Source organism: Typha latifolia, chromosome 1 (genome assembly GCF_019914945.1).
Source record: "Typha latifolia isolate L0001 chromosome 1, TyphaL0001v2, whole genome shotgun sequence".
Classification (NCBI taxonomy): domain Eukaryota; kingdom Viridiplantae; phylum Streptophyta; class Magnoliopsida; order Poales; family Typhaceae; genus Typha; species Typha latifolia.
The window spans coordinates 5,535,492-5,557,937 of record NC_133086.1 but is presented as its reverse complement, the minus strand read 5'-3'; the positions used below and the strand labels follow the sequence as shown (position 1 = coordinate 5,557,937).

Below are 22,446 nucleotides of genomic sequence, written 5' to 3'. Positions count from 1 at the left end.
AACCGTCTCTTTTTTCTTTTATTTTTTTCAGACATCTATCTCCACACGTGATATCACCCATCTCTCCGTCCGTGACTTACTGCTACCAGACAATGCGACCGCCCGGTAGCGTCAAAGAAGACGGATAAAAACGACATCTGCGAATAACTATTCGCGGCAGCTGATCTTCTACGTTCGCTGTTGCATGGATCATCTGGGCCGTGGAAGTCAGAAGCTGGCAAGTGCTCCGATTGTACGCAATTCTTGCAGTCTCAGGTTGCATAAGATATGATGCCCCGTCTCGGCGCCTAAAATTACGGCGGATAAACGACTATTTTCGACGGCGTTTTACGTGGGTTTTGTCCGCTATCCGGAATAAAAGCCCAACGGTCTCAACGACCGTTGCGCATAAGTCGATATCTTATTCGTATTCACTATCCGACCTCCGGTTTCCCGCAATTGATCTCGTGAGCGTATTGGGCCCCCACTCATAACCCATTGCCGAATTCAAGTTGCTTCTAACAACCAACTAACGTTGTTACCTTCACTCCTCCGCTATAAAATCGGCGATAACACCACCACCACCTTCTCAACTCACCAAGAAAAAAGAAAGATGAAGCTCAAGATTCTCACCTTATGTCTAACACTTCTTTTTATTCTTCAAGTCAATGCCGCTTATTCTTCGCCGAATTACGCCGATGCACTCGCGAAATCCATACTCTTCTTCGAAGGGCAACGCTCCGGCAAACTGCCCGGCGATCAGCGCGTCTCGTGGAGAGGCGACTCCGGTCTATCCGACGGCTCTCCTTATCAAGTCGGTGGATAGATTGATTCTATTAATCTGCGAAAACTATGAATAAGATTCTCTACTAAGACTTAAAGACGTGGTGTTGGTATATATTGTAGGTGGATCTGGTGGGTGGTTACTATGACGCCGGGGATAACGTTAAGTTTGGCCTGCCCATGGCCTTCACCACCACAATGCTGGCGTGGAGCGTCGTCGAGTTCGGCAATTTGATGCAGGGCGAGATCGAACACGCGAAGGCCGCCGTCCGGTGGGGCGCCGACTATCTCCTCAAGGCGGCTACGGCGACTCCGGATGCCCTATACATTCAGGTTTTCTATTTATTTAATCTGAAAGCTTAAGTTGACGGAGAACAACGATAGATACAATATTATAATATGCGCTATTATAGGTGGCAGATCCGAACCAGGATCATAGATGCTGGGAGAGGCCAGAAGACATGGACACGCCCCGTAACGTCTACCGAGTGACGGCGCAAAACCCCGGCTCCGACGTCGCTGCGGAGACGGCGGCGGCATTGGCGGCGGCGTCTATAGTTTTTAGAGATTCTGACCCTGCTTACTCTGCTAAGTTGCTTCAAACTGCAATGAGAGTAAACACAGCAATCCCTACTAAAATCTGAAGCATTAATAAAATATAACTAACAAAAGATTATGATCATATGTTAGGTTTGGTCTTAAAAAAGTGGGAGCTTTTGATTGCAGGTGTTTGATTTTGCTGATAAGTATAGGGGAGCATACAGTGATTCACTTAGCTCTGTGGTTTGCCCATTCTACTGCTCCTACTCCGGATACCATGTAAGTGGGTTAATTTAGGAATGTTTCAAATGATTTCGTGATCATAATTAATGTGGGATTCATTACCCAGGATGAGCTCTTATGGGGAGCATCATGGCTACATCAAGCGTCAGAGAACATCTCATACATGTCGTACATTCAATCGAATGGCCACACATTAGGTGCAGAAGATGACGACTACTCCTTTAGTTGGGACGACAAGCGCATCGCCACCAAAGTTCTCCTCTCCAAGGTTCCATCTATATACCGTTGTTAGAGAAATTAATTACAATTTCAGAAACTCTCTAAAGAAATACTTTTCAACAACACCTCATGAATAGGTCACATGTACACTCTCCACCGTCATGAGCGCATGAAACTCTTTAACACACACACACAAGAACCATACTCATGTAGCCTTCACATGAACAGCAAGCTCTTATTTCTCCAATATACCACCTATTGTGTTATATAATCAGAATTAGTTGACCTTTATAAAGATTTCTTATATGTAACAAATACGGCCCACCACACTATAATACTATCTTGACATAAAAATTTAGATTATTAAGTCACGCACAGAAGTATTATGTCTTTTAACGCGATGGACTATATAGGGAATCCACCTCCCAGAAGAAAAGGGCCTACCTAATACAAATCCACTAGCTTCAAAATTTTCTTCTTTTTTTTTATTCCTCCAAAACAGGGCTTTCTGCAGAACAGGATAGATTCGCTGCAACTATACAAAGTGCACTCGGACAACTACATTTGTTCTCTGGTTCCAGGATCAAACAGTTTCCAAGCCCAGTACACCCCAGGTCGACATCCTTTGCTTGCTTTTACATAACTTTGAAAGCCATAGTTTTCTCAAGAAGAAGATTAACTAAAACTACTAACTTAAATAGGTGGGCTTCTTTACAAGGGAAGCGAGAGCAACCTCCAGTATGTGACATCTACAGCTTTCCTCCTCCTTGCATATTCCAAGTACCTCGGGTCAAATGGGGGATATGTCTCCTGTGGATCCACCACAGTTACTGCCTCAAACCTTATCTCATTAGCCAAGAAACAGGTACAAGTAACTCGAACCAGGTTCACAAGCTTGTTTTTATATAGCACTCTTTTTCAAGACCTCAGGCTCATGTTGGAGAATTTGATTGCTTCAGGTGGATTACATTCTCGGCCAGAACCCAGCTCAGATGTCATACATGGTCGGGTTCGGGCCGCGATATCCGCAGCATGTCCACCACCGTGGCTCGTCACTACCGTCCGTGCATGATCACCCAGGCCGCATCTCGTGCGGCGATGGATTCCAGTTCTTGTATTCAGGGTCTCCCAATCCGAACGTGCTTGTCGGTGCGGTGATAGGCGGTCCAGATAGTGGGGATAGGTTCGCAGATGACCGGAATAATTACCAGCAGTCGGAGCCGGCAACTTACATCAATGCCCCCATGGTCGGAGCCCTGGCTTTCTTTGCAGGGACGCCGGTGTTGCGCTGAGATGTTGTATGTCATAGTTGTATGTGAGGTGGACTTTGAGCTTTGTAGAATATATGAAGCATGGTAGGGAGGGATTTAAGACTCTTGAGATCCCCTGACCATGTTGGTAACTTGAAGGAATCAAATTTGAAAACCATCCTTTAACTTGACCGTCCTAAAATTTCCCAAGTCAATAGGAAAAAGAACATATCAAAATTTACAATTAAATCTGCCAGTAATGAAACCACGCAATATAAATAGCTCACTTCAAAGGTGACAGAGATCTGCACAGTGCCAGGGACGTTACGAATACATGCACGATTACAACAGTGTAGTTAGGAACCGGAAATAACTGTCATGTCCACATGGAGATGCCAAAGAAAGGGACCCTTCTTCAAAGTACAAAATCGTTGAAGCTAATAAATGTAGAACAGTAAAATTAAACACCAAATATGTCAAGTTTCTACTAGTAACAAACCTAACTGAACTAGTAACAATAGACTCTAAACAGCACCGATAGAAACGTGAGGAAGAGTTATGAGGAAGAGTTACAAGTAAGCCCTCTGAAGTTTCATTGCTTGATTAAATAACCTCATGCGTGTGGGCAAAGTTTACAAGTTAGAGAGATGAAAAGGTAAGTTCCTGATACTTCGAGGCGGCTGTGAGAAAGAGGTGTCAAATTCTGGTAAGTTAGATACCTCACAGAAGTGGAGTAGACTATTTAAAATCTGGCTTCACCCTCCAGGGACTGGAATGTTGACCTCCGTTGCAGAATTCTTTGCAGCAGGTGCTGACTGCAGAGGAGGAACCCAATTTTCTCCCTTTAAGGGAGAAGCAGTGACGTTTACTTTTGGTGTTGCTCCTGAACTCTGCTGCCCCTGTCCACTGGTGTAGGTATCCATCCCTGCACTGGAAATAGGAATGGCAGCTGTTGGGTTAGAGACTGATGCAGTATCTAATCTTGTTTTCTTTGTCTTCTGCTCCAACTGGTAGCTTGGCAAGAAACTTCCTACCACAACCTGATAAAAAAAATAGCAGAAGGAACCAACCATCAAAAGTTTGATTTAATAATTAATACATTCTCAGGGGTATTCGACGCAACTGAACATAATATTAACAAATTAAATGCATGATTAGAAAAAAAAGATAGTGGAATAATTATTTTTAAGTAGAACAGCATCTTATGATGGAAAAGTTTTCATTAATAGATAAAGTAGTGCACCTAGCAGAGATGAACTTTTTTACTTGCGAACATATGGAATTTTACTCATAAATTAATAACAGAAAAGATAAATTCCCTTGTTATCAAGGAGGAGGTACCTGACTTGTACACTATAGGGATGTAAAAGCATCATACTTAGCACCATGAGTAAAATAGTATTACCTGAACAGGAGTGGCAGCCACCAGAAGACCAGCAACTCCTCCTCCCACAACCCGACCATCTGGGCTAGCTAGGGAAACACTCATCCCACCAGCTCGACTTCTTGTCCCACCATTTTCAGATGGCATAAATGATCCAGATAGGGAAAGCAACTCAAAGCGGCCCTGAATAAAAGATTGAGATGAACAATCAGAGCCTAATTAAACAGAACAATAACTCGATTAAAAGATCCCAAACTTTTGATTTTGAAGAATATAAGAGAGAGAAGTTAGTCTGCCTCTGATGAGTCATGCTAACCTAGAAAAAGAGGCTTTTACTGCAAAATATGTCCTATAACTGCTGGCTTTGTGGACTAAGTCTGATATAGAATGAGATCACAATACAAGAACCAAGATCATCCAAAAAATTGTCCGAGAGTTTCCAAGCAACTCTTAATTTTCACAAATTTATTTCTATGAAATAGGTTTAACTATGGGTGACCTAGCAAAGTTATTTAACCATAAGACTGAGATGAACTGGTGGCAGGCTTCCACTTCATATTATTCAAGAGATCATGGATTATGATGGGCTAATCATATTGAGATTTTATTTGTCACAGCATGCACCTGCGTCAATATCTTGTTGCCATTATTTTATATCCTTGTATCACATTATGTGCTGGCAGAACAGTGTACACGTCCAATGGTGCGAGTCTATCTGCAATAGCATGTACTGTCCTCACACGTTAAGACTACCTTTTTTTACCTTATATAGCAATTTTACTAAGTTTTCCCTGTTTTTAGTCAGTGACCCTTATGCACATGCATTAAATCAGTATTTATATTCCCATTGCTGCAGCTAAGGGTGCTAACCCCCAATGCTATTAAAATCTGATCCTTTGAATCCTAAAATTATCTTATTTGACTTAGATGTCTATCCAGCTTTCAGTATATCTAGAAACCAAGCCGATTTCAGTTCTGGTGAGATTTTAATATTAATAGTAGAACTCAATTACCTATGTGATTTGGATTCTGATCTAATACGGAAATCATTTGGAATCTGACACATGGTTATACCTAGTCAAGACTAGTTTTAGAAGCTCAATTTGGTTCCTATACCTGTATTGAACACAAACCCATTCTCAAGAAAACGTATTTGAGGTGTATTTGCAAATGAACAAGTATTAATCAATTGCTACCCTGAAAAAAGTGATGCAAAAAAATAATAATACCATTTTGTTCCAAAAGGACAGTTGATATTAACTTTGTCTGTGAGAGATCTACCTTTAAAAGAAGTACAGTGACAATTATAAAACAACTTTGTTATGTTCCCAAGTCATGCATAAATGAATCAACTACTTAGCCTACTTTCAAACTACCAGTTTATGGATAAATTTGTCCTCCAAGTCCAATACAACTTACTAAACGAGACAGTAGATATTCCTTAAATACTCTCTTATTCGCATGATAGTAAATAAGCAGATGTTATTACATCAGACTGGCAAAAACTGAACATGTTGCCCTACCTCACCAACTAATGTAATCGCTTGTCACATTGACAGGTCTACATGAAACAAAAATTGATCAAAACTTTGTCCTACTTGATGCAGATCTAATTTTTCTAGCTAAATAATCATTTATGTGTGCACTAAGTTGTCATATAGAATCATTCTAGTGGTGTCATAACATAAGATTAACATAAATAAAGTATCCTACAACAGGAGAATAAAAGAATGTCCTTTTGGAAGTTATCTAGGTCAGCATTTCATGAGAAGTAGAAGGGATGAAGCCAGATGATCATTCACGAAGAAAGAGAAGAAAATGTGCTAAGTATACGAGGCAAAAGAATTAAGAAAGATAGGAAAGCAAATTGTGTATCTCAAAAGAAATTTAATCAAAAGGATCATAAATGATCACGAAGAGAGTTGCTCTGTAAGAGGAACATGATAACATAATATTGCAATCCCTCGGCCATATCTCTTTTCTCTTTCTCTGCCCCCTTTCTCTACCTTGGCCAACATCACTATGGCAATAGTATCTCTATCAACCAATTTGGTTTAGATGCTTGCATTATATAGATCACATCTAATATATGTACCTTCTGATTAGATGTTCTATAGGCTTCAAGCATGATAACACGTTCTGATCATATGCTTGAAGATTTCTAAGTTATACATTTTTAAAGGTTTTGATCTCCGTCAATTGGTTCAGTTCATAGACATTTCCACATAACATACCCTTAGATAGTTAAGCTTTTTCATTCATTTCACATCACTTAGATCTTGAAAACATAGTTTTATTCTTCATCATCATTTTTCAGCTAAACAGAAACTGAAATGTGGTTCTTGTATTCCATAGTACCGTCCACCATATCAGGTAGCACTGATTTGTCCCTAGCTTTAACCAACTTATGAGTCATTAAATGTGCATGATGTCACCTATTTGTTGGTCATGTGTGAACGGGAAGTTATGTAGCTCATAATTTTGAGCTTTATCGATGGTATATGTCACTCTTTACAGTATATCATTTCTATTTATCATACAGTCTGATGTTGCTTCCCATTTGACAGCCATCTACCTTTTATCAATAGCTGAACTACAATCTTTGCACTCAAGGTTTTATGTCCATACCACCAAGTTATCCCAATGTCTCAAAAGCAAAATATTAGTTTATAACAATACAACAAGCTTTTCTAAGTCAATAATGTATGCTTAAAATGTAATGCATTGCCACAAGCTTGGAAAAGGAAGGAATTGTTTCAGACCTCATAAGTCAATGTACCGCCTGAAGAATCTGGTTGGCGAAGTGTAGCACTTGATATTACACCATTAGCAGATAAAATACAAATAGCTCTAGGCCCTTGCTGAGAAAATGATATAATCTTCATAGTTACATCCTGACAAAACATAAATAACATCAGCAATATTATAACACTACAGTAGGTACTAAACAAAGCAGTAATTTGAAAGGTACATGATTTACATTTTTTTACCAGAAGAAACACGAGACTAGTTTCAAGCAAGCCATACCTCACCAGCGCCAACAGTGATGACATGAGGTGTAAAATTTGCACCAGCAGAGCAAGCGACCATTTCACCTGCACAGCAAAGGGAGGCCTCAGAAGGACACACCAAATACTAAACTTGGCGGGGAAGGTTAGAACAAGAGGGGTGAAAACCACAAACAGGTCTTAAAACTTCCAAATATGACCACCTAAATTAATCAAGCATGAAACTAAGTTCCCATCTGGATAACTGGTACTACTGACAAGTGACAGCATATGCTATAGGGTCCCATTGCTGACAAAATAGCATCAGGACCATATCCCCAGCTATTTGATATCATCGGTGCAAGCAACTTCTAAATCTGAATCAGGTCCCAACCTTGGGACTGTAAGCAAGTGGTCTTAAGATACTATCTCAGTATCTCACCCAACAAAACTTGCATCTCTTTACAAGAATCTACGCCCATTCCTTGGCAGATCTCAAGGTATACCATGGCCCCACTGAGACCTGTTCCCAAACTGCTGCGACAGAGTTCGTATCACAAAGACAGAAAAAGAAAAGATCAAATCTTTAACCTTATTACTCCAAAAATGCTTCTTGCGACAAAACTATTCAACTAAAGTGAAAAATATCACAATAAATAGAGAAAAAGATGGGATTTTTGCCACAGTTAACCTGATGACTCCAACTCGAATCCATACTGCTGCTTGCTCACGAAAACCCCCGGCCGCCCTCTACCCCGCTTCATTGCCGCCCCAACCGCCGACGCCGGCGTGTACTCCGACTCCGGCGCCGATGCCGAGATAGGCACCGGATTCAACGGCCGAACCAAGCTCCCGTCCGGCGCGTACTTCCTCGGCCTCCCTCTCTTCTTCTTGATCCCTTCCACCGCCGGAGTTGGCACCACCGCTGCCGTCACCTGCGCTATCTCCGGCGCAGTATTCTGAGACGGTGTCGGTGCCGGTGCCGGAGGCGGCGGCGGCGGCAGGTAGCTTCCCGCCGTCTCTTCCGGGACCTTATCTCCTTCCCTTCCCTCCATTAGTACACAGACACTCCGGATCAGCTGTCGGCAAGTCGATCACGTGATCTCCACCGTCCGACTGAGACTTTTCTTAGGGCTTCGTTAAGCTCTCGCCATTGGAGATCAGAGAAAAGCTCGTGTAGCGTAAGCTCGACTAGAGTAGAAAAAATATAAATAAAAAAAATGAAAAAGAAAAATCTCGGAACCGGATCCGGTTCTGCGCCACCGGTCGGAATACCGCTGCCGATTTCGCCGCGCAACGGTCTCGGCGGTCTCCGGACACCGATGATGTGAAGGAAAGAGAAAGAGAAAGGCGAGAGAATAGAGAAAATGGAAATTTTTAAAGAAAAAATGAACAAATAAAAAATTAAAAACAGATTTATACGAATACTTTAATTGGAGGAGCTACAAATAACGAAATATTCGGTTCTCGATAGGAAATATTTTTTTTTTGCCCCGTCCATTAAGGAAATAATTAATAAATGGATGAAAAGGGTAAAATTGGAAAAATACTATGACTTTTTTCTTTTTGTTAATTGCTCGAAATTTTTTAAAACCGGAGGAAACCCGCCTTTTGTCACCTGGGCCTTGTCCCTTTTCGCCAACTAAAGGTTTACAATAATAAAAGTAAATAAATGCTTCTGATTAGTCCTTTATTTACAAAAATGTCACTGCTTTAGTAATCTTCGTCCATAAGTTCGCGTGCGCTCCCTTTTTGGCTTAATAATAAATTATTAATAATGTGCGGTCCGGTTCTCGTTATCTCCGGTGAGCGAATTGATGGCTCACCGCTCAGCTCCACTGAGAACAGCTATCGTGGCCGTCCAATAGATCTTGATCCATTCGATTATGTGCATCGCGATGCGTGTGAAGGCTGAGATGAATGTATTTGGGCCGGATCGTGTTATGGGCTGTAGAGTGTCTCCCGTGGTCTTTCTGGACTGGCCGATGGTCAAATGGAAGAAGAAGCCAGGTGATAATTTGATGGGAAATTTGCAAAATACACCCTCAAAATTGTGCATATACACAAAATTGACATGAGTCTGATTGGTTCCTGTTATCATATTAAGGTGGTTAGTCTCTAATGGAATAAGAGTGTAATTTACTTGAGCATTTGGGAAGTCAAAGGATAATATCACTTGAGAATATTCTATAAGGCACTTCTTAAATCTAGAGAATTAGGTAGACTGCACGCACCATTGTTGATACACTTGCCAAACTTTTAATTTTTAGGCCAATTTGGTAATTTCACCTTCCAAACAAGACAGTATAGGATACTAATATATATATACATATATATGTGGAGAAGAGCACAACAACATTTGTAATTTCGGAAAATTCGATTAGATGAGCTCTCGAATTGACTAAGCTCGATCTAATGCTCAAGCGCGAAATTATATATTTAATTTCGAGAGCTACCTGCCTAATACCAAGTGGTTCTCGATAAGATGGAAAAGAATAAAAAAATGAATAAACGTTGGTGTTGGATAAGGATAGGATTAATTAATTAATTAATTAATTAATTATGTGCCGATTAGACCGTAAACATAGATTATAGGTAGCCCCTTTACTAATTTGATGACCTGGCAGTATCTGGAGGTGGATAAGGGATAAACATAGATAGATAGATCACCAAAGGTAAAATAGCAGGAAATTGCTCCGTCCTGATCGCTGTTCATTTTTGGCAGGGAATCAAGGGCTGCCAAGTGTTAAATAGTGGAAAATGCCTACTATCTCGGTTGCGGAGGATCCAACCCGCATGAGCAGCCTAATCCAAACTAATTAAATCTGCAAAAGATCCGCACTTTAATGTCCAAAATTCGGCGGCCATTACGTGCGTCTCCTCTTCTGTCTTCTCTCTTCTGAAAGTGAGCAATAACTATGTATATATATATATATATAGACGACCTCATCCTCCTCGCCTCCTGACATTAAAAATCCATACATATTTATTAACCAAGAGAGAGAGAAAGAGTAGGAGAGAGATGGGGAGAGGCGGTGATGGAGCCGTAGATGTGAAGCAGCAGAACATGGCTGCTTGGTTGGTGTCTACCAACACCCTCAAGATACAACCTTACGATCTCCCAACGTCTCTTCTTGTGTTAGTATGTATGAGTCAAATGTTAAGTCTTTCTATCTAAGTACTCCTTGTTGTACCCCATGAACGTACTCAAATCCTTTTTAAGGCCCTCATGATGTTCGGATCCGGATGAAGGCGGTCGGCTGTTGCGGCAGCGACGTCCACTAGCTATCTCAAGGTTAATTTATCTGATCTTCTAGTCCATTAATAGACCCCGGATAGTTTGGAGAAAGAGATACTAACGTATCTGTATATATATATATATATATATATGATGATGATGATGAATCGATCTCTGTTGATAGACAATGAGTTGTGCTCACTATGTGGTGAAAGAGTCGATGGTAATAGGGCAGGAGTGCGCTGGGATCATAGAAGAAGTGGGCAGTGAGGTGAATTTTCATTAGCCAAGGGCGACCGTGTTGCGTTGGAACCAGGGATCAGCTGTGGACGTTGCCTGCACTGCAAGGGCGATCGCTACAACATCTGCACTGACATGAAGTTCTTCGCCACTCCCCCTGTTCATGGTTCACTAGCAGAAAGGTCTCTCAATATTTATTATGTATATTTCCCTTTCTTTCTTTCAGAATTCTTATATATCAAAATTTTGGCAGTATTTTACATTCAAGTAATTAATAATTTTTATTTATGGTAGATTGAGCATCCTGCCGATTTGTGCTTCAAGCTTCCTGATAACGTTGAGCCTGGAAGAAGGCGCAATGTGTGAGCCGCTTAGCGTTGGAGTATACGCATGTCGCCGTGCTAACATTGTTCCTGATAAGAATGTGCTCATCGTCGGGTGCCCGACCGATAGGATTAGTCACGATGCTTGCAGCGCGCGCTTTCGGTTCTCCGAGGATCACCGCTGTCGATGTGGATGACTATCGTCTATCCGTTGCAAAATCTCTTGTCGCAGACGCCATTGTTAAAGTCTCTACCAGCTTGCAGGTAATTCTTTAATTTGTACTGCTATATGATCTATGTTGCATTCAATTAATGTGGTTAACTATATATGGTGTACAATCTTCTCTTATATACACACTCATATATATATAAGATGTAGACAAGGACGTCATCCGCATATAGAAAGAAACAGGCGATGAGATCGATGCGAGCTTTGACTGCGCTGGTTTTAGCAAGACAATGTCAACTGCTCTCAATGCTACTCGTGTCGGTGGTAAAGTTTGCCTTGTTGCAATGGGCCATAATGAGTTGATCGTCCCCCTAAGCCCTGCAGCAGCGAGGTATAATAAACTTCGTAATCTCACTAGCTAGTATATATACTCATGAAGATGCATGAGAGGATGATGACGAATCTTCATATAACCTGTGACAGAGAGGTTGGCACGTCGGAATCTCTCGCTACAAAGACACTTGCCCGCTATGCCTCGAGTTCCTGAGAACCGGAAAGATCGACATAAAGCCATTGATTACGCACAGGTTCGGCTTCTCCCAGAAGGAGGTGGAGGAGGCTTTTGAGGTCAGTGCTCGTGGCGGCAATTAAATCAAGGTCATGTTTAACCTCTAGATTGCATGATATGCTACTCATTGCTCAGAGAGTGTGTAGCATGTAGTCAGAGTTGCAAGTATTTACACTAAAGTGGATGTCTTCTAGGCAAAGCTCAGTACTTAGCTTCAGACTCTGGTAGTATTTTAGTCCGTGTTTCTTGTAGTAATTGGCTTGAAGCCAGAATGACACTGGAGGAAGTCAATTTGTCCTGTGTTTTGATGAGATAAAACCAGACTTCAATGTTGAAACATACCAGTGGAGTTATTGAGCCATAGCAGCCATGGTTATCTTGTAACTTTGTCCTAATATAAGAGGAACTTGGGATGTCTTGGTTTGATGCAGGGGAATCCTGCCTCAGTTTTCCTTTAAGCGTTTCTTCCACTCACTTCATCCATCTTTGACACTGAAGAATTTCGAGGAGCTAGATCTTGGCTCTTCATCTGTCGGCGAAGGTTCTGCCTCCTCCTCCTCCTCCTCCTTGTCAGATGCAAATCTAGCACGACAACAACTTCTCACCAACGAGTTCATGCGGTCTATTACGTTACCTGACTTTCCTCTTTCCTTATTAGCATCAGACTCTGAAGCATCTGAATAAGACACAACATCTCCCCCTACCAGCTCTAGACGCCTCAAACCAAATTTTAGAGCTCAACCGCTCTATCAATGGCTGCGGAATGGCAAGAGCAAGATTCGCCATAACCCCGGTGGACTAATATTCACGGTGCCTGACACCAAACTTGGGAGATTGTTAAGTAGGGCTCGGGTTTATTGGCATCTTTCCTATGCTTCCAGAGAGAGATTGAGCCGGCAGCCGGCTTCGATGAATCCAAGCTCTTTTCCTTTCCACTTAGCGGATGGTATTAATCCTTGCCGTGAGTAAAGTTGTATATGTATGGAGGAAGATAAGTATGGAGTAGAACATTAATTAGACTATTTGAAGAGTGTAACATAAGTAGGATAAATTATGTATCAAAAATAGCTAGGTCTTGCGAATTTATTCAGGAATCTTCCCTTTGCTCAATTCCCTGATAGTTTGGCAACTTAAATTTAGCAGTCCTTATTCACCAACAAATAGTAGAATAAGAATACATATGCCAAAAATATAAAAATTATTTTGAGCAGTAAAATTGAATTGGAATAACCTAGTATGGTTTTCATCCGAACCGATTCGGTCATTAGATACATATTAATATATCAATTATATTCTTCCGATAACTTGAAGCCTAGAGGAAAGCAAATCCTTAGTAAAAGACAAGGTTAATTTTTCATATACAAATAAATATATGTTTAACGAATATAATTTCACATAATAAAACAACTTAACAAATGACTAGCTTCTCTAGACGCAGTATCTACAACTACCTGCATCTTCTAATACATATACTTCTGAACCAAACGATCCCTTGGCAATTATACTACGAGTTCCCGAGAATCTGGAATATCGACGTAAAACCATTGCTTGCATATTCTTTTGGCTTCTCTCGTAGAGAGGTAGATGAGGTTTCAGTACTTCAGTCAGTAGTTGTCTGTGATTCAAGAATTGTGAGGTTAAGACATTCTATATGGGTCCTGTTCCTGCACTATGGAATGCATGGAAGAATTACCTTCTCCAACTTATTGACAAAGTGGGTTGTAAATGTAATCTCGGAAAAAGATAATTCTCAGTTTTTTATTTTTATTTTATGACGAATGTTGTGATGAATGTCTACGAGGTTGATAAAATAAATAAATAAATAAATAAATAAAAATATTTTGTAAGTAGTTTATTCGTAATTAAATCGCATAATAGGTGGTAATTTGCAAAAATCTGCGAACTTAAAAAGTTAAAACCCTCTCCCTTCTTTCCCCCACTTCGTGCCCCTCCTTCCCCCTTTTCCTCTTCGCCGATTTCCCCAATGGGAGTAGGCGGAAACTTCTGGGACCTCCTAAAGCCCTGCGCGCGCCACGAAGGCGTCGACTTCCTCCGCGACAAGCGCGTCGCCGTCGACCTCTCGTTCTGGATCGTGCAGCACGACGCCGCCATTCGCGCCAGGTCCCCTCGGGCCCGAAGCCCTCATCTCCGCACCACCTTCTTCCGAACGCTAACCCTATTCTCCAAGGTATCAATGCCGTCCCCTTTCCTCAAGGAATGGTGCTTGATCTGTGCTTTCCGAACCGTTCTTTGATGGCAGATGGGGGCTTTTCCGGTGTTCGTGGTCGACGGCGAGCCGTCGCCGTTAAAGTCTCAAGCCAGAATTAAAAGGTTCTTCTTGTGGTCGGGTTTGGATCCAAAGATTGGCAAGGATGGGGAGGAGACGACTCCAGTGAAGCAGCGGAATCGGGCGTTTACTAGATGCGTTGAAGAATGCGTGGTGAGTAGAAATTGGAGTGGATTTTCGTGGGTTTTAAAGTTTATTTTGGTAAAGGGTGGATATTATTCTTTGTGATTCTTTCGATGTTAAGTACTTATATCGAATTAAATGTAGATAAGTAGTTGTTTATCTGCTCAAGGACCTGAATTAAATTTATTATAGTTTCCATAGTAATTTGTGAAGTTCAAAAGTTACTGACTTTCGAAATTGTAAAATTTGTTCCTTTTCAGATATTATACGTTGGCTGGTTGGATTTTGGGCTCATGAGAAATTGGTTTTCCTATAGGAACTGCTTGAACTCCTAGGAATGCCGGTTCTAAAGGCACGTTGTGAAGCTGAAGCTCTATGCGCGCAGTTAAACAAGGAAGGTCATGTAGATGCTTGCCTAACTGCTGACAGTGACTCCTTTCTGTTTGGGGCTAAATGTGTCATAAAGAGCTTCAAATCCAACTCTAAGGTAAGCTGCAATGGTTTATTAGAAGGTGCATGGTTTTGCATTTGTATTACTGCTAGTACAATTGGACTTCTTTTCAATTTTATATCTTTTATCTTTTCATGTCAGTACCAAAGCTTAAAATTTTTAATTTCTGTTTAGGTCCCAAGAGAAGTGAAACATTCCAGTATCTACAGTTGTATGAGAAAAATGAGAATAGAACTCCTAAAAAGGGCCTCTGAATAAGGATTTGTTGTTTAATTTGGTTTAATAAACATGTATATTGTTAAGAAAAAATGACAATAAACTTTAGAACATCTAAAATTATAATCAAAATTAAAAGAAAATAATGAAAAAATGTTACTTATGGGAGAGGGTGAGACACCTTCCATCATCCCATACATTGGGCAACTTCTGCTATAGCGACGTTGGTACTGCTGGTAGTACCGGAGTGAATCCTGCCGCTGTAAGCAGTAGGTGACAAAGTCATTATCACTAATGTGAATAACAGTCTTTGGCATCAACTAGGTGGCACACATTGAAAGATAAAAAGAAGATAGGAGGAAAAACTCACAGGAGAATGAAGACCTATACTTATTGGATGTCAATTGCTGCTCGATCTTTGCATGTTGCTCAACAATCCTTGGCAAACTCTCTCTGACCCAACTGCTGAGAATTGCAATGTCTGACATGAGATGGACAGTACTTTTCAGAATTTGTAGGTTATTTGAAGTTTGAACACCTCAACCTGAAATTAAGATCCAACCCCCAAATAATCATTTTCATTTTATAGTATTAACATAAAGCTTCAAATTAGGCTCCTCTAACATTGGGAAGTCAAGATATACTTTCACTAGACTTTTCTTGGCCAACTTGTAGCTATTCATAATACTTGAAATTTGATCCTTATACTTTAAGTCTTCAACCAGAATTTTTTTTTATCCTCATAGATTATCCTTTTAGTGTTAGCAATATTTGACATATTCTTTTCATTGTAAGTTTCTGCTTATATTTTTTATTAGGAAAGGAGAAGGAATCATATGCTATATAGGAAATCTTATCAATTGTTAGCTGTACTTTCTCAGCGAACATGAGCATTATAACTTATGCAGGAACCTTTTGAGGTCTACAATGTATCAGATATCGAAGCTTGTCTTGGCCTGAAGAGAAAACAAATGGTGGCCATTGCTCTTCTGGTTGGTAATGATCATGATTTGCATGGGGTACCTGGTTTTGGGGTTGATACAGCTCTTCGCTTTGTGCAGTTGTTTTCTGCAGATGACATTTTAAATAGGTAATGGTTTAGGACTCTTTAGATCTATCAACAGCTATTCGCCATTCTATCTATGAGATCACAACATATGCTCTTTTTAGAAAAATATGAAGAATTAAAGATAAATCTGTTTATGTTGTACAGGTTAAATGAAGTTGGCAAAGGCACTTTTCCATTCCTTGAGGAAAGCATTAAATCAGATTTTGATGTCCTCCTACCCTTCTCAGATGAGGGTTCAACAAATGCAAGATCTCCACACTGTTCACACTGTGGTCATCCTGGCGGCAAGAGAGCTCATAGCAAGATCTCTTGTGAATATTGCTTACTTGATGGTTCCAAATATTGTATCAAAAAACCCACTGGCTTCAAATGCTTGTGTCCCACCTGTGATAAGGTACATCTAGACTTGCTTATGTTATAACTTGGCTTGTCATTTGTGGTTTCAGAATTTTTTTTGTCTCTCTAGTATTTAGAGTGAAATACTCAACATGCTCCTTGGTTATTTCCATTTTGATTCCCGTTATCTGTTATCTGCCCTTTTCATTATGACAGTGTTATTAAATTTCTAGAGGTTAGAAACTTAGAATACATTTATGTCAAACAAAACCTGATATGCAGCACCTTTGAAGAACATTTGCATGATGTTGCTTGATAATATGTTGTAATTTTTTAGTCTGGCTACTATTGCACGTCTCTTGGAACGACATTCAGCTCTTTGACATGAAGCTACAATTTGCTTCATTTATAGTGTATTAAATGTTCCTGTCGCACCCCCGAGAGCATGTATATGCTCAAAGTAGATGTGTAACCGGATACAAGTTATTTGATATTGAATCGGCTCCGAATCTGACTAACTCGGACATAGATCTTAATTTTCTAATCCATATAATAAATAGGCCGGATTCAGTATAAGTAGTTTAGGATCCTATCGGATTTGAATTTGTATTCATATCAGGAGTGAATATCCAACGAAGCCTCGATGGATATATAGTTTTTTTTTTTGAAGTCTGTAGTCTGTAGACAATGGATATATAGTTCAATACTTAAGTTATGTAAATAGAAGCCTTGAATTTCTCTAATTCCTATATAGTATGAATAATTTTGAGTCTCAAAAATACCTTAGTACTACCATTATATTTGCTTAATATATTAAAATTGTTTTGTTTTGGGTGAGATGATAGAAATATTGTGCTCTGGTTTTATTATGAACTATCATAATTTAGTGTTGGTATCGGGATCGGAATCATGATTGACCGCCTAAAAAACAATATGTATCGGTCGTATTAAATCACACTAATTTTGAATTACATAAAATTCTAAATATTTTTTAAAAATGCAGAGAAATTCTAATTTTTTTTTTGAAAAGAAATGATGATAAAATAAGAAAATAATAATTACTCATATAGAAGCCTAAAAACTAAAAAAATAAATTTAAAAGAGTACACTCACTTAGAAAAATTAAGAGAGAGATGGTGGAAGAAACAAAAAAAAAAAATTGTTCAGCTTCTTCTGTAGTGAAGAAAAAGAGAATAGAGAAAGAGAGTAGAAAAATCGAAAGGAAAAGAACTTATGCTTCTAAGGTGAAGAAGAAGAGGAAAAGGAAGAGAAAGAGAGAGAGAGAGTTGAAGAACTGAAAAGAAAAAAAAAGTCTACTGCTTATGCAGTAAAGAAGACGAGATAGAGAATGGAAGAACTGAAAAAAAAGAAAAAAAATCACATTTTTCTGCTTCTGCAGTGAAAAGAAGAGAAGAGAGAAGAAAAAAATTGTAGTGAGGAAGAGGAGAAAAAAACAATATACCCGAGGGCCGCGGAGTTCGCCAAAGCTGAATCTGCATCACTAAAGAAATATTGATGTCTATTCTCTCTCTGGTTGCGAGAGAAAGAGAAAGGAAGATGACGACAGGGACCTCAATTATTGATGTCCTAGGTCAAATGTGTGTCAGATCCATAACGGATTTGACCTGTTTGACCCAAATCAATCAATCCTAACTCGGATAAGGTATCGGCTAATTTTTGGATCTATGGCTGTGAACTTGTGACTTGTTGCTTTGGAATAAGATTATCGTGTTGTTTTTTAGTTTAAGTGTAACGGTAATTTGTGAGGAATCCATTTCATTATCTGATTGAATTCGAATCCGGTTTGAGTTTGATCTAATCTGATAATAAATGGACCAAATATGTATATTATAATTACGTTTCTATTTAAAATCTGATTAAAGTCTGAATTTGACAAAATTAAATGGATATGGATCTAATCTTTATCTATATCCGACCAAATCCAATTCATTCAACACCCCTAGTTTCGAGAGTATGCCATTTATTGCCATTTGAGCACATTCTTCATCATACTTCTTAGTGAGAAACTTTAGTTTGAGTTAGATAATTGAGCCTATAATTTATTTTTATCTGGTATCATATTTCCAATGTTTGCCTCAAAACATTAGCCGTGTAACTACTACCTCAGTGTGTGTCAGATGTTATAGGTTCTTGCTGTTTGTTCTGTATGTTTTCTCTCTACACTATGTCTTGGAAGTAACCAATGAAATGTCTTACCTGTGCTCAACATTCTGAGTACTTGCTTCACTCTAAGAACCATTTTTTCACTGGTAATTATTTATTATGACTGGAGTAACTCTTGAATTTTAAAGGCAAATACTGTGGCAGTTATCTTTCAAAACCTTTAACGTATTCCATCACCTACAACCATTGGCTCTTTTTATGCAATGTCCTTATGGCTTATAGTGAGTATTGGTAGACGAACAAGAATTCAACTTAGGATCAATAACATCTTCATCACATCCTCAATACTTAATAGAGATCGCTTCTAATGTGCTACCATAAATTTCTGATGTCAGTCTTTATTATTTTTTTCATTGTTTGACACTTTTCCAATCAATTGTTACCAGTAACATGCTAGTCTCTTGCTTCTTATTCTTTAAGAAATATCAAAAGATATCTTATCCTGAGACAAGTTCTTATTCTTTTTGAGAATACAGTATTCTCACCTACTAAACCTTTCTTTTTAAGAGTATCATAACTTACAGTCTCTTGTTATCAAATATTTGGACTTACCTTATCTATTAACTCATAGCATGTTACAACCTCATTCTCTTTGCTTAACAATTTCTTTTCTTTTCTGTTTTTCATTGTGTACTGTTAGGATCGCAAGATTAAGAAGCAGAAAAGGCATGAAAGTTGGCAAATCAAGGCTTGTAAAAGAATTGCTGCAGAGCAGAATTTTCCGAACAATGAGATCATTGAATTGTATTTATGTGACAACCATGGAAATTACAAAGGTAAACTCTTAAAGACAATAGAAATTTTGTCAGGTTAGATTTGTTATTTTTTGAAGAATTATTAGATAAGGATAGAATATTATGGGTGTCAACGGGAGGCATAGGCTATTGGCTTTGGCTGTCTACTATCTGAATATTGGCACAAAATTGACTTGCTAGCTTGTCCCTAGGTGCAGATTGCATAACTCTGCAGGTAGTCTCAGGCCAGATTAGGCCCAATGAATGCAATGATTACTTTAGTGACCCTTGTTTTCCTACTACAGCACATCGTAAAACCAATTTCTTTTAAATGTTGTTTCTCAAAAAATATTTATAAGCTTGAAGGTTAAATGATAATTTATTTTGCAATTCAAGATAAGAATGCAATTACCTTATGAAGACATTTATTAGAGATGTAGACATTTGCAATTCAAGATAGATGAATGCAATGATTACTTTAGTGACCCTTGTTTTCCTAATAGGGCACATCGTAAAACCAATTTCTTTAAATTGTTTCTCAAAAAATATTTATAAGCTTGAAAGTTAAATGATAATTTATTTTGCAATTCAAGATAAGAAAGCAATTACCTTATGAAGACATTTATTAGAGATGTAGACATCATTTATCTGACACAGAAGATTTTATTTGCATCATTGCCGTTAGAATTCACACCAGCCCAATATAGAAGACTGAGTACGGTGGAGGAGTTATAACTGCCCCAAGTGCGTGTAAGTGATTTGATCTGTTGGGCTACTTGAGCCATCACAAATGGGTACCCTTCATTTGTGTGGGTGGCTACATATTTCATCATGTGAGAGGACTGAATTGTGTACTGTGAGAAGTTCAGAACTTCCAATATCCAACTCTTTTCTATAATAGATGTGCTTGTGTGCTGTGGTACGTTTCCATTGAACCATTTCATGCCTCTGTTCTGACTTAAGGTTCTAAATATACAATAATCAGTTGTTTTGGTTTTGTCTCGATGAATAGTGGGATTCTTTCATATTCGAGTATTTTACTCTCAATTTATTTTTGAAAATCTTGAGGAATAAGGACTTCTCGTGACAAGTGACATTGGTGTTGACTATTAGGGGTTCAACTTGCAGTTTTTGGAGTTAGGATAATCTCTCAAGAGGTTATTTTAAATGCCAAGTGCCAACGGCATACACTGTGCTGGCTAGTTCAACTTGTTTTGATCAGCTTGGATTACCATGCCATCTGGCATAGGGCTATGGGCTAACTAAGCATAATATAATAGAGGCTACACATTGAGGTGAAATGTGAGTGACTAAGTATTAGAAGTAATAAAGTCAAAAAAGTAGTTGGATGTGATTTAGGAGGTTTTAAAAATAAGGTATTGACACTTGCATTTAACATTTTAGGGGAAGTTATATTTTACTCCCCTGATAGTCAGGTCTAAATTCACGTTACTCCCTTATAATTTTATTTGTGTCACTTTATTCTCTTGTGATTACGTCAAATTGAAATAGTTATTTTTTTCATCATTTTTTATTAATCTATAAATCAAATTTGAATTATTAAAGATACAATTTTAGATAATTGGATAAGCTTTTTAATGTATTTAAAATAATACCGATCAGGTTACAGATAATAAAATTATACTTACGTTCAATATATTTATCATATCTTTATCATTTAAAATTCGATCTGTATTATCTTTTATGCATCGAAAAACTTATCCAATTATCTACAACTTTATCTATAATAAATATTTTTAAATTCAATCTGTAGATTGGTTAAATATGATGATAAAAGTAACGATTTCAGTTTGAATAACCATAAAGAAGTAAGGTGACACAAATGAATTAAAGATGGGTGAAATAAATTTAGGCCTAACGGGGTAAAATGTAAATTTTCCAACATTTTATATCTCCTACTAAGTGCATTTGCATTTAACATTCTAAATAGCAGCTCTTGATTTACTTTGCTGATTTTACTTGGTAATATCTATGTTGACACGGATATCTTATAGAGAATCTCACAGTTTTGAATTACCATTTTGTAGAAAATGATGGTCCATCCCTTAGGTGGGATAAGCCTAAAGTTGAAGCTCTGGTTGACTTTTTAACTTATCATCAACATTGGGAACCATCTTATATTCGGCAGAGGATGCTCCCAATGTTATCCACTATTTATTTAAGAGAAATGGCATCAACTTCAACTGAGTGCTTTCTTCTCAATGACCAGTATGAATTTCATTCAATTGAACGGGTAAAGATACGATATGGTCATGCTTATTACTTAGTAAAATGGAAGAGAGCTAGCTGCAGTACGATTCTGCATGACCTCTCCAAAGGGGAAGCTGAGTGCGAGGAGGGGGAGCATACTGAATTATGTGAGTCTACTGACATGTTGGATGAACCAGAAGTTCCACAGATCCTTGTTGATGATGGAAGCTGGTTCCTGTTGACTGATGAGAATATGGAGCTTGTGCAAGCTGCATATCCAAAAGAAGCTGGCAGGTTTCAGAAAGAAAATGTATGCACCAAGACATGTTTAATTTGTGCTTTTGATATTGTTCCTTTGCCACCTTATTCCTAATCAACATCCTGTGTTGCAGAGGTTAAAAGAATTGAAGTCAACAGAGAGAAAATCCAACTCGAGTCCTGGGAAGGAAAAGCTGGAGTTGAGTAAATCTAATGGTGTTCAGCTTAGCATCACTGAGTTCTATCGTTCGGCAAAAGTAGTAGCACAAGCAAAGCTAGGTGAGGAACCCCAGAAGAACCCACCAAGAGAAGAGCAACAAATAAGGAAGGAGAGGAAAAGAGTATCTAGTGATGCGGATAAGAATCTTTCCAAGTCTGTTCGGCGGCGCCTCCTGTTTGATTAGCTGCTCTTTCTCTCTCTCTCTCTCTTGTGTCTTTATTGTCTTTTTTCGTTCTCCTTGAATCTTCCGGTAATGGCAATTATCTCTGTAAATTAAGTAGAAATGATGTATATATATCTAAGCCTTAAGTGTCAAGTGTTTTTCCAAAAGAATGCAAATGTAATGAAGCAGCTGACCATGGTAAGTAGGTTGGTAATGGGAACCTTATCCTTTATACACTGGTTATGAGTTTAGCTCGGCTTGTCTTTTAAAC

General features: G+C 38.8%; 3 protein-coding genes across 3 annotated transcripts; 2 read left to right on the top strand and 1 right to left on the bottom strand.

Annotated features, from left to right (window-relative positions):
- The first annotated feature begins 501 nt into the window (after positions 1-501).
- On the top strand, positions 502-3,216 carry LOC140799965 (endoglucanase 1-like). The gene is made up of 8 exons (XM_073154561.1): positions 502-793; positions 886-1,095; positions 1,176-1,376; positions 1,489-1,581; positions 1,652-1,813; positions 2,267-2,378; positions 2,466-2,629; positions 2,724-3,216. The coding sequence occupies exons 1-8, from the start codon at positions 593-595 to the stop codon at positions 3,054-3,056; spliced, it is 1,476 nt and encodes a 491-aa protein (XP_073010662.1). The 5' UTR covers positions 502-592; the 3' UTR covers positions 3,057-3,216.
- Positions 3,217-3,407: 191 nt separating this feature from the next.
- On the bottom strand, positions 3,408-8,807 carry LOC140799971 (AT-hook motif nuclear-localized protein 1-like). The gene is made up of 5 exons (XM_073154574.1): positions 8,077-8,807; positions 7,426-7,493; positions 7,161-7,292; positions 4,420-4,581; positions 3,408-4,054 (listed from the first exon to the last, which is right to left on the bottom strand). Exons 1-5 carry the CDS (start codon positions 8,438-8,440, stop codon positions 3,770-3,772), a joined length of 1,011 nt encoding a protein of 336 aa, XP_073010675.1. The 5' UTR covers positions 8,441-8,807; the 3' UTR covers positions 3,408-3,769.
- Positions 8,808-13,828: 5,021 nt separating this feature from the next.
- Positions 13,829-22,411, top strand: LOC140799431 (flap endonuclease GEN-like 1). The gene is made up of 8 exons (XM_073153778.1): positions 13,829-14,111; positions 14,184-14,363; positions 14,650-14,820; positions 15,909-16,090; positions 16,214-16,463; positions 19,230-19,365; positions 21,372-21,844; positions 21,927-22,411. The coding sequence occupies exons 1-8, from the start codon at positions 13,908-13,910 to the stop codon at positions 22,194-22,196; spliced, it is 1,866 nt and encodes a 621-aa protein (XP_073009879.1). The 5' UTR covers positions 13,829-13,907; the 3' UTR covers positions 22,197-22,411.
- The last annotated feature ends 35 nt before the right edge of the window (positions 22,412-22,446 follow it).

Coding starts and splice junctions, on each gene's coding strand:
- LOC140799965 (XM_073154561.1), top strand. CDS start 593: ATGAAGCTCAAGATTCTCACCTTATGTCTAACACTTCTTTTTATTCTT. Junction 794..885: donor CCGACGGCTCTCCTTATCAA/GTCGGTGGATAG, acceptor TATATATTGTAG/GTGGATCTGGTGGGTGGTTA. Junction 2,630..2,723: donor TCTCATTAGCCAAGAAACAG/GTACAAGTAACT, acceptor TGATTGCTTCAG/GTGGATTACATTCTCGGCCA.
- LOC140799971 (XM_073154574.1), bottom strand. CDS start 8,440: ATGGAGGGAAGGGAAGGAGATAAGGTCCCGGAAGAGACGGCGGGAAGC. Junction 7,293..7,425: donor TCACTGTTGGCGCTGGTGAG/GTATGGCTTGCT, acceptor ATGTTTTGTCAG/GATGTAACTATGAAGATTAT. Junction 4,055..4,419: donor TGGCTGCCACTCCTGTTCAG/GTAATACTATTT, acceptor TTTTTTTATCAG/GTTGTGGTAGGAAGTTTCTT.
- LOC140799431 (XM_073153778.1), top strand. CDS start 13,908: ATGGGAGTAGGCGGAAACTTCTGGGACCTCCTAAAGCCCTGCGCGCGC. Junction 14,112..14,183: donor CGCTAACCCTATTCTCCAAG/GTATCAATGCCG, acceptor CTTTGATGGCAG/ATGGGGGCTTTTCCGGTGTT. Junction 16,091..16,213: donor GCAGATGACATTTTAAATAG/GTAATGGTTTAG, acceptor TATGTTGTACAG/GTTAAATGAAGTTGGCAAAG.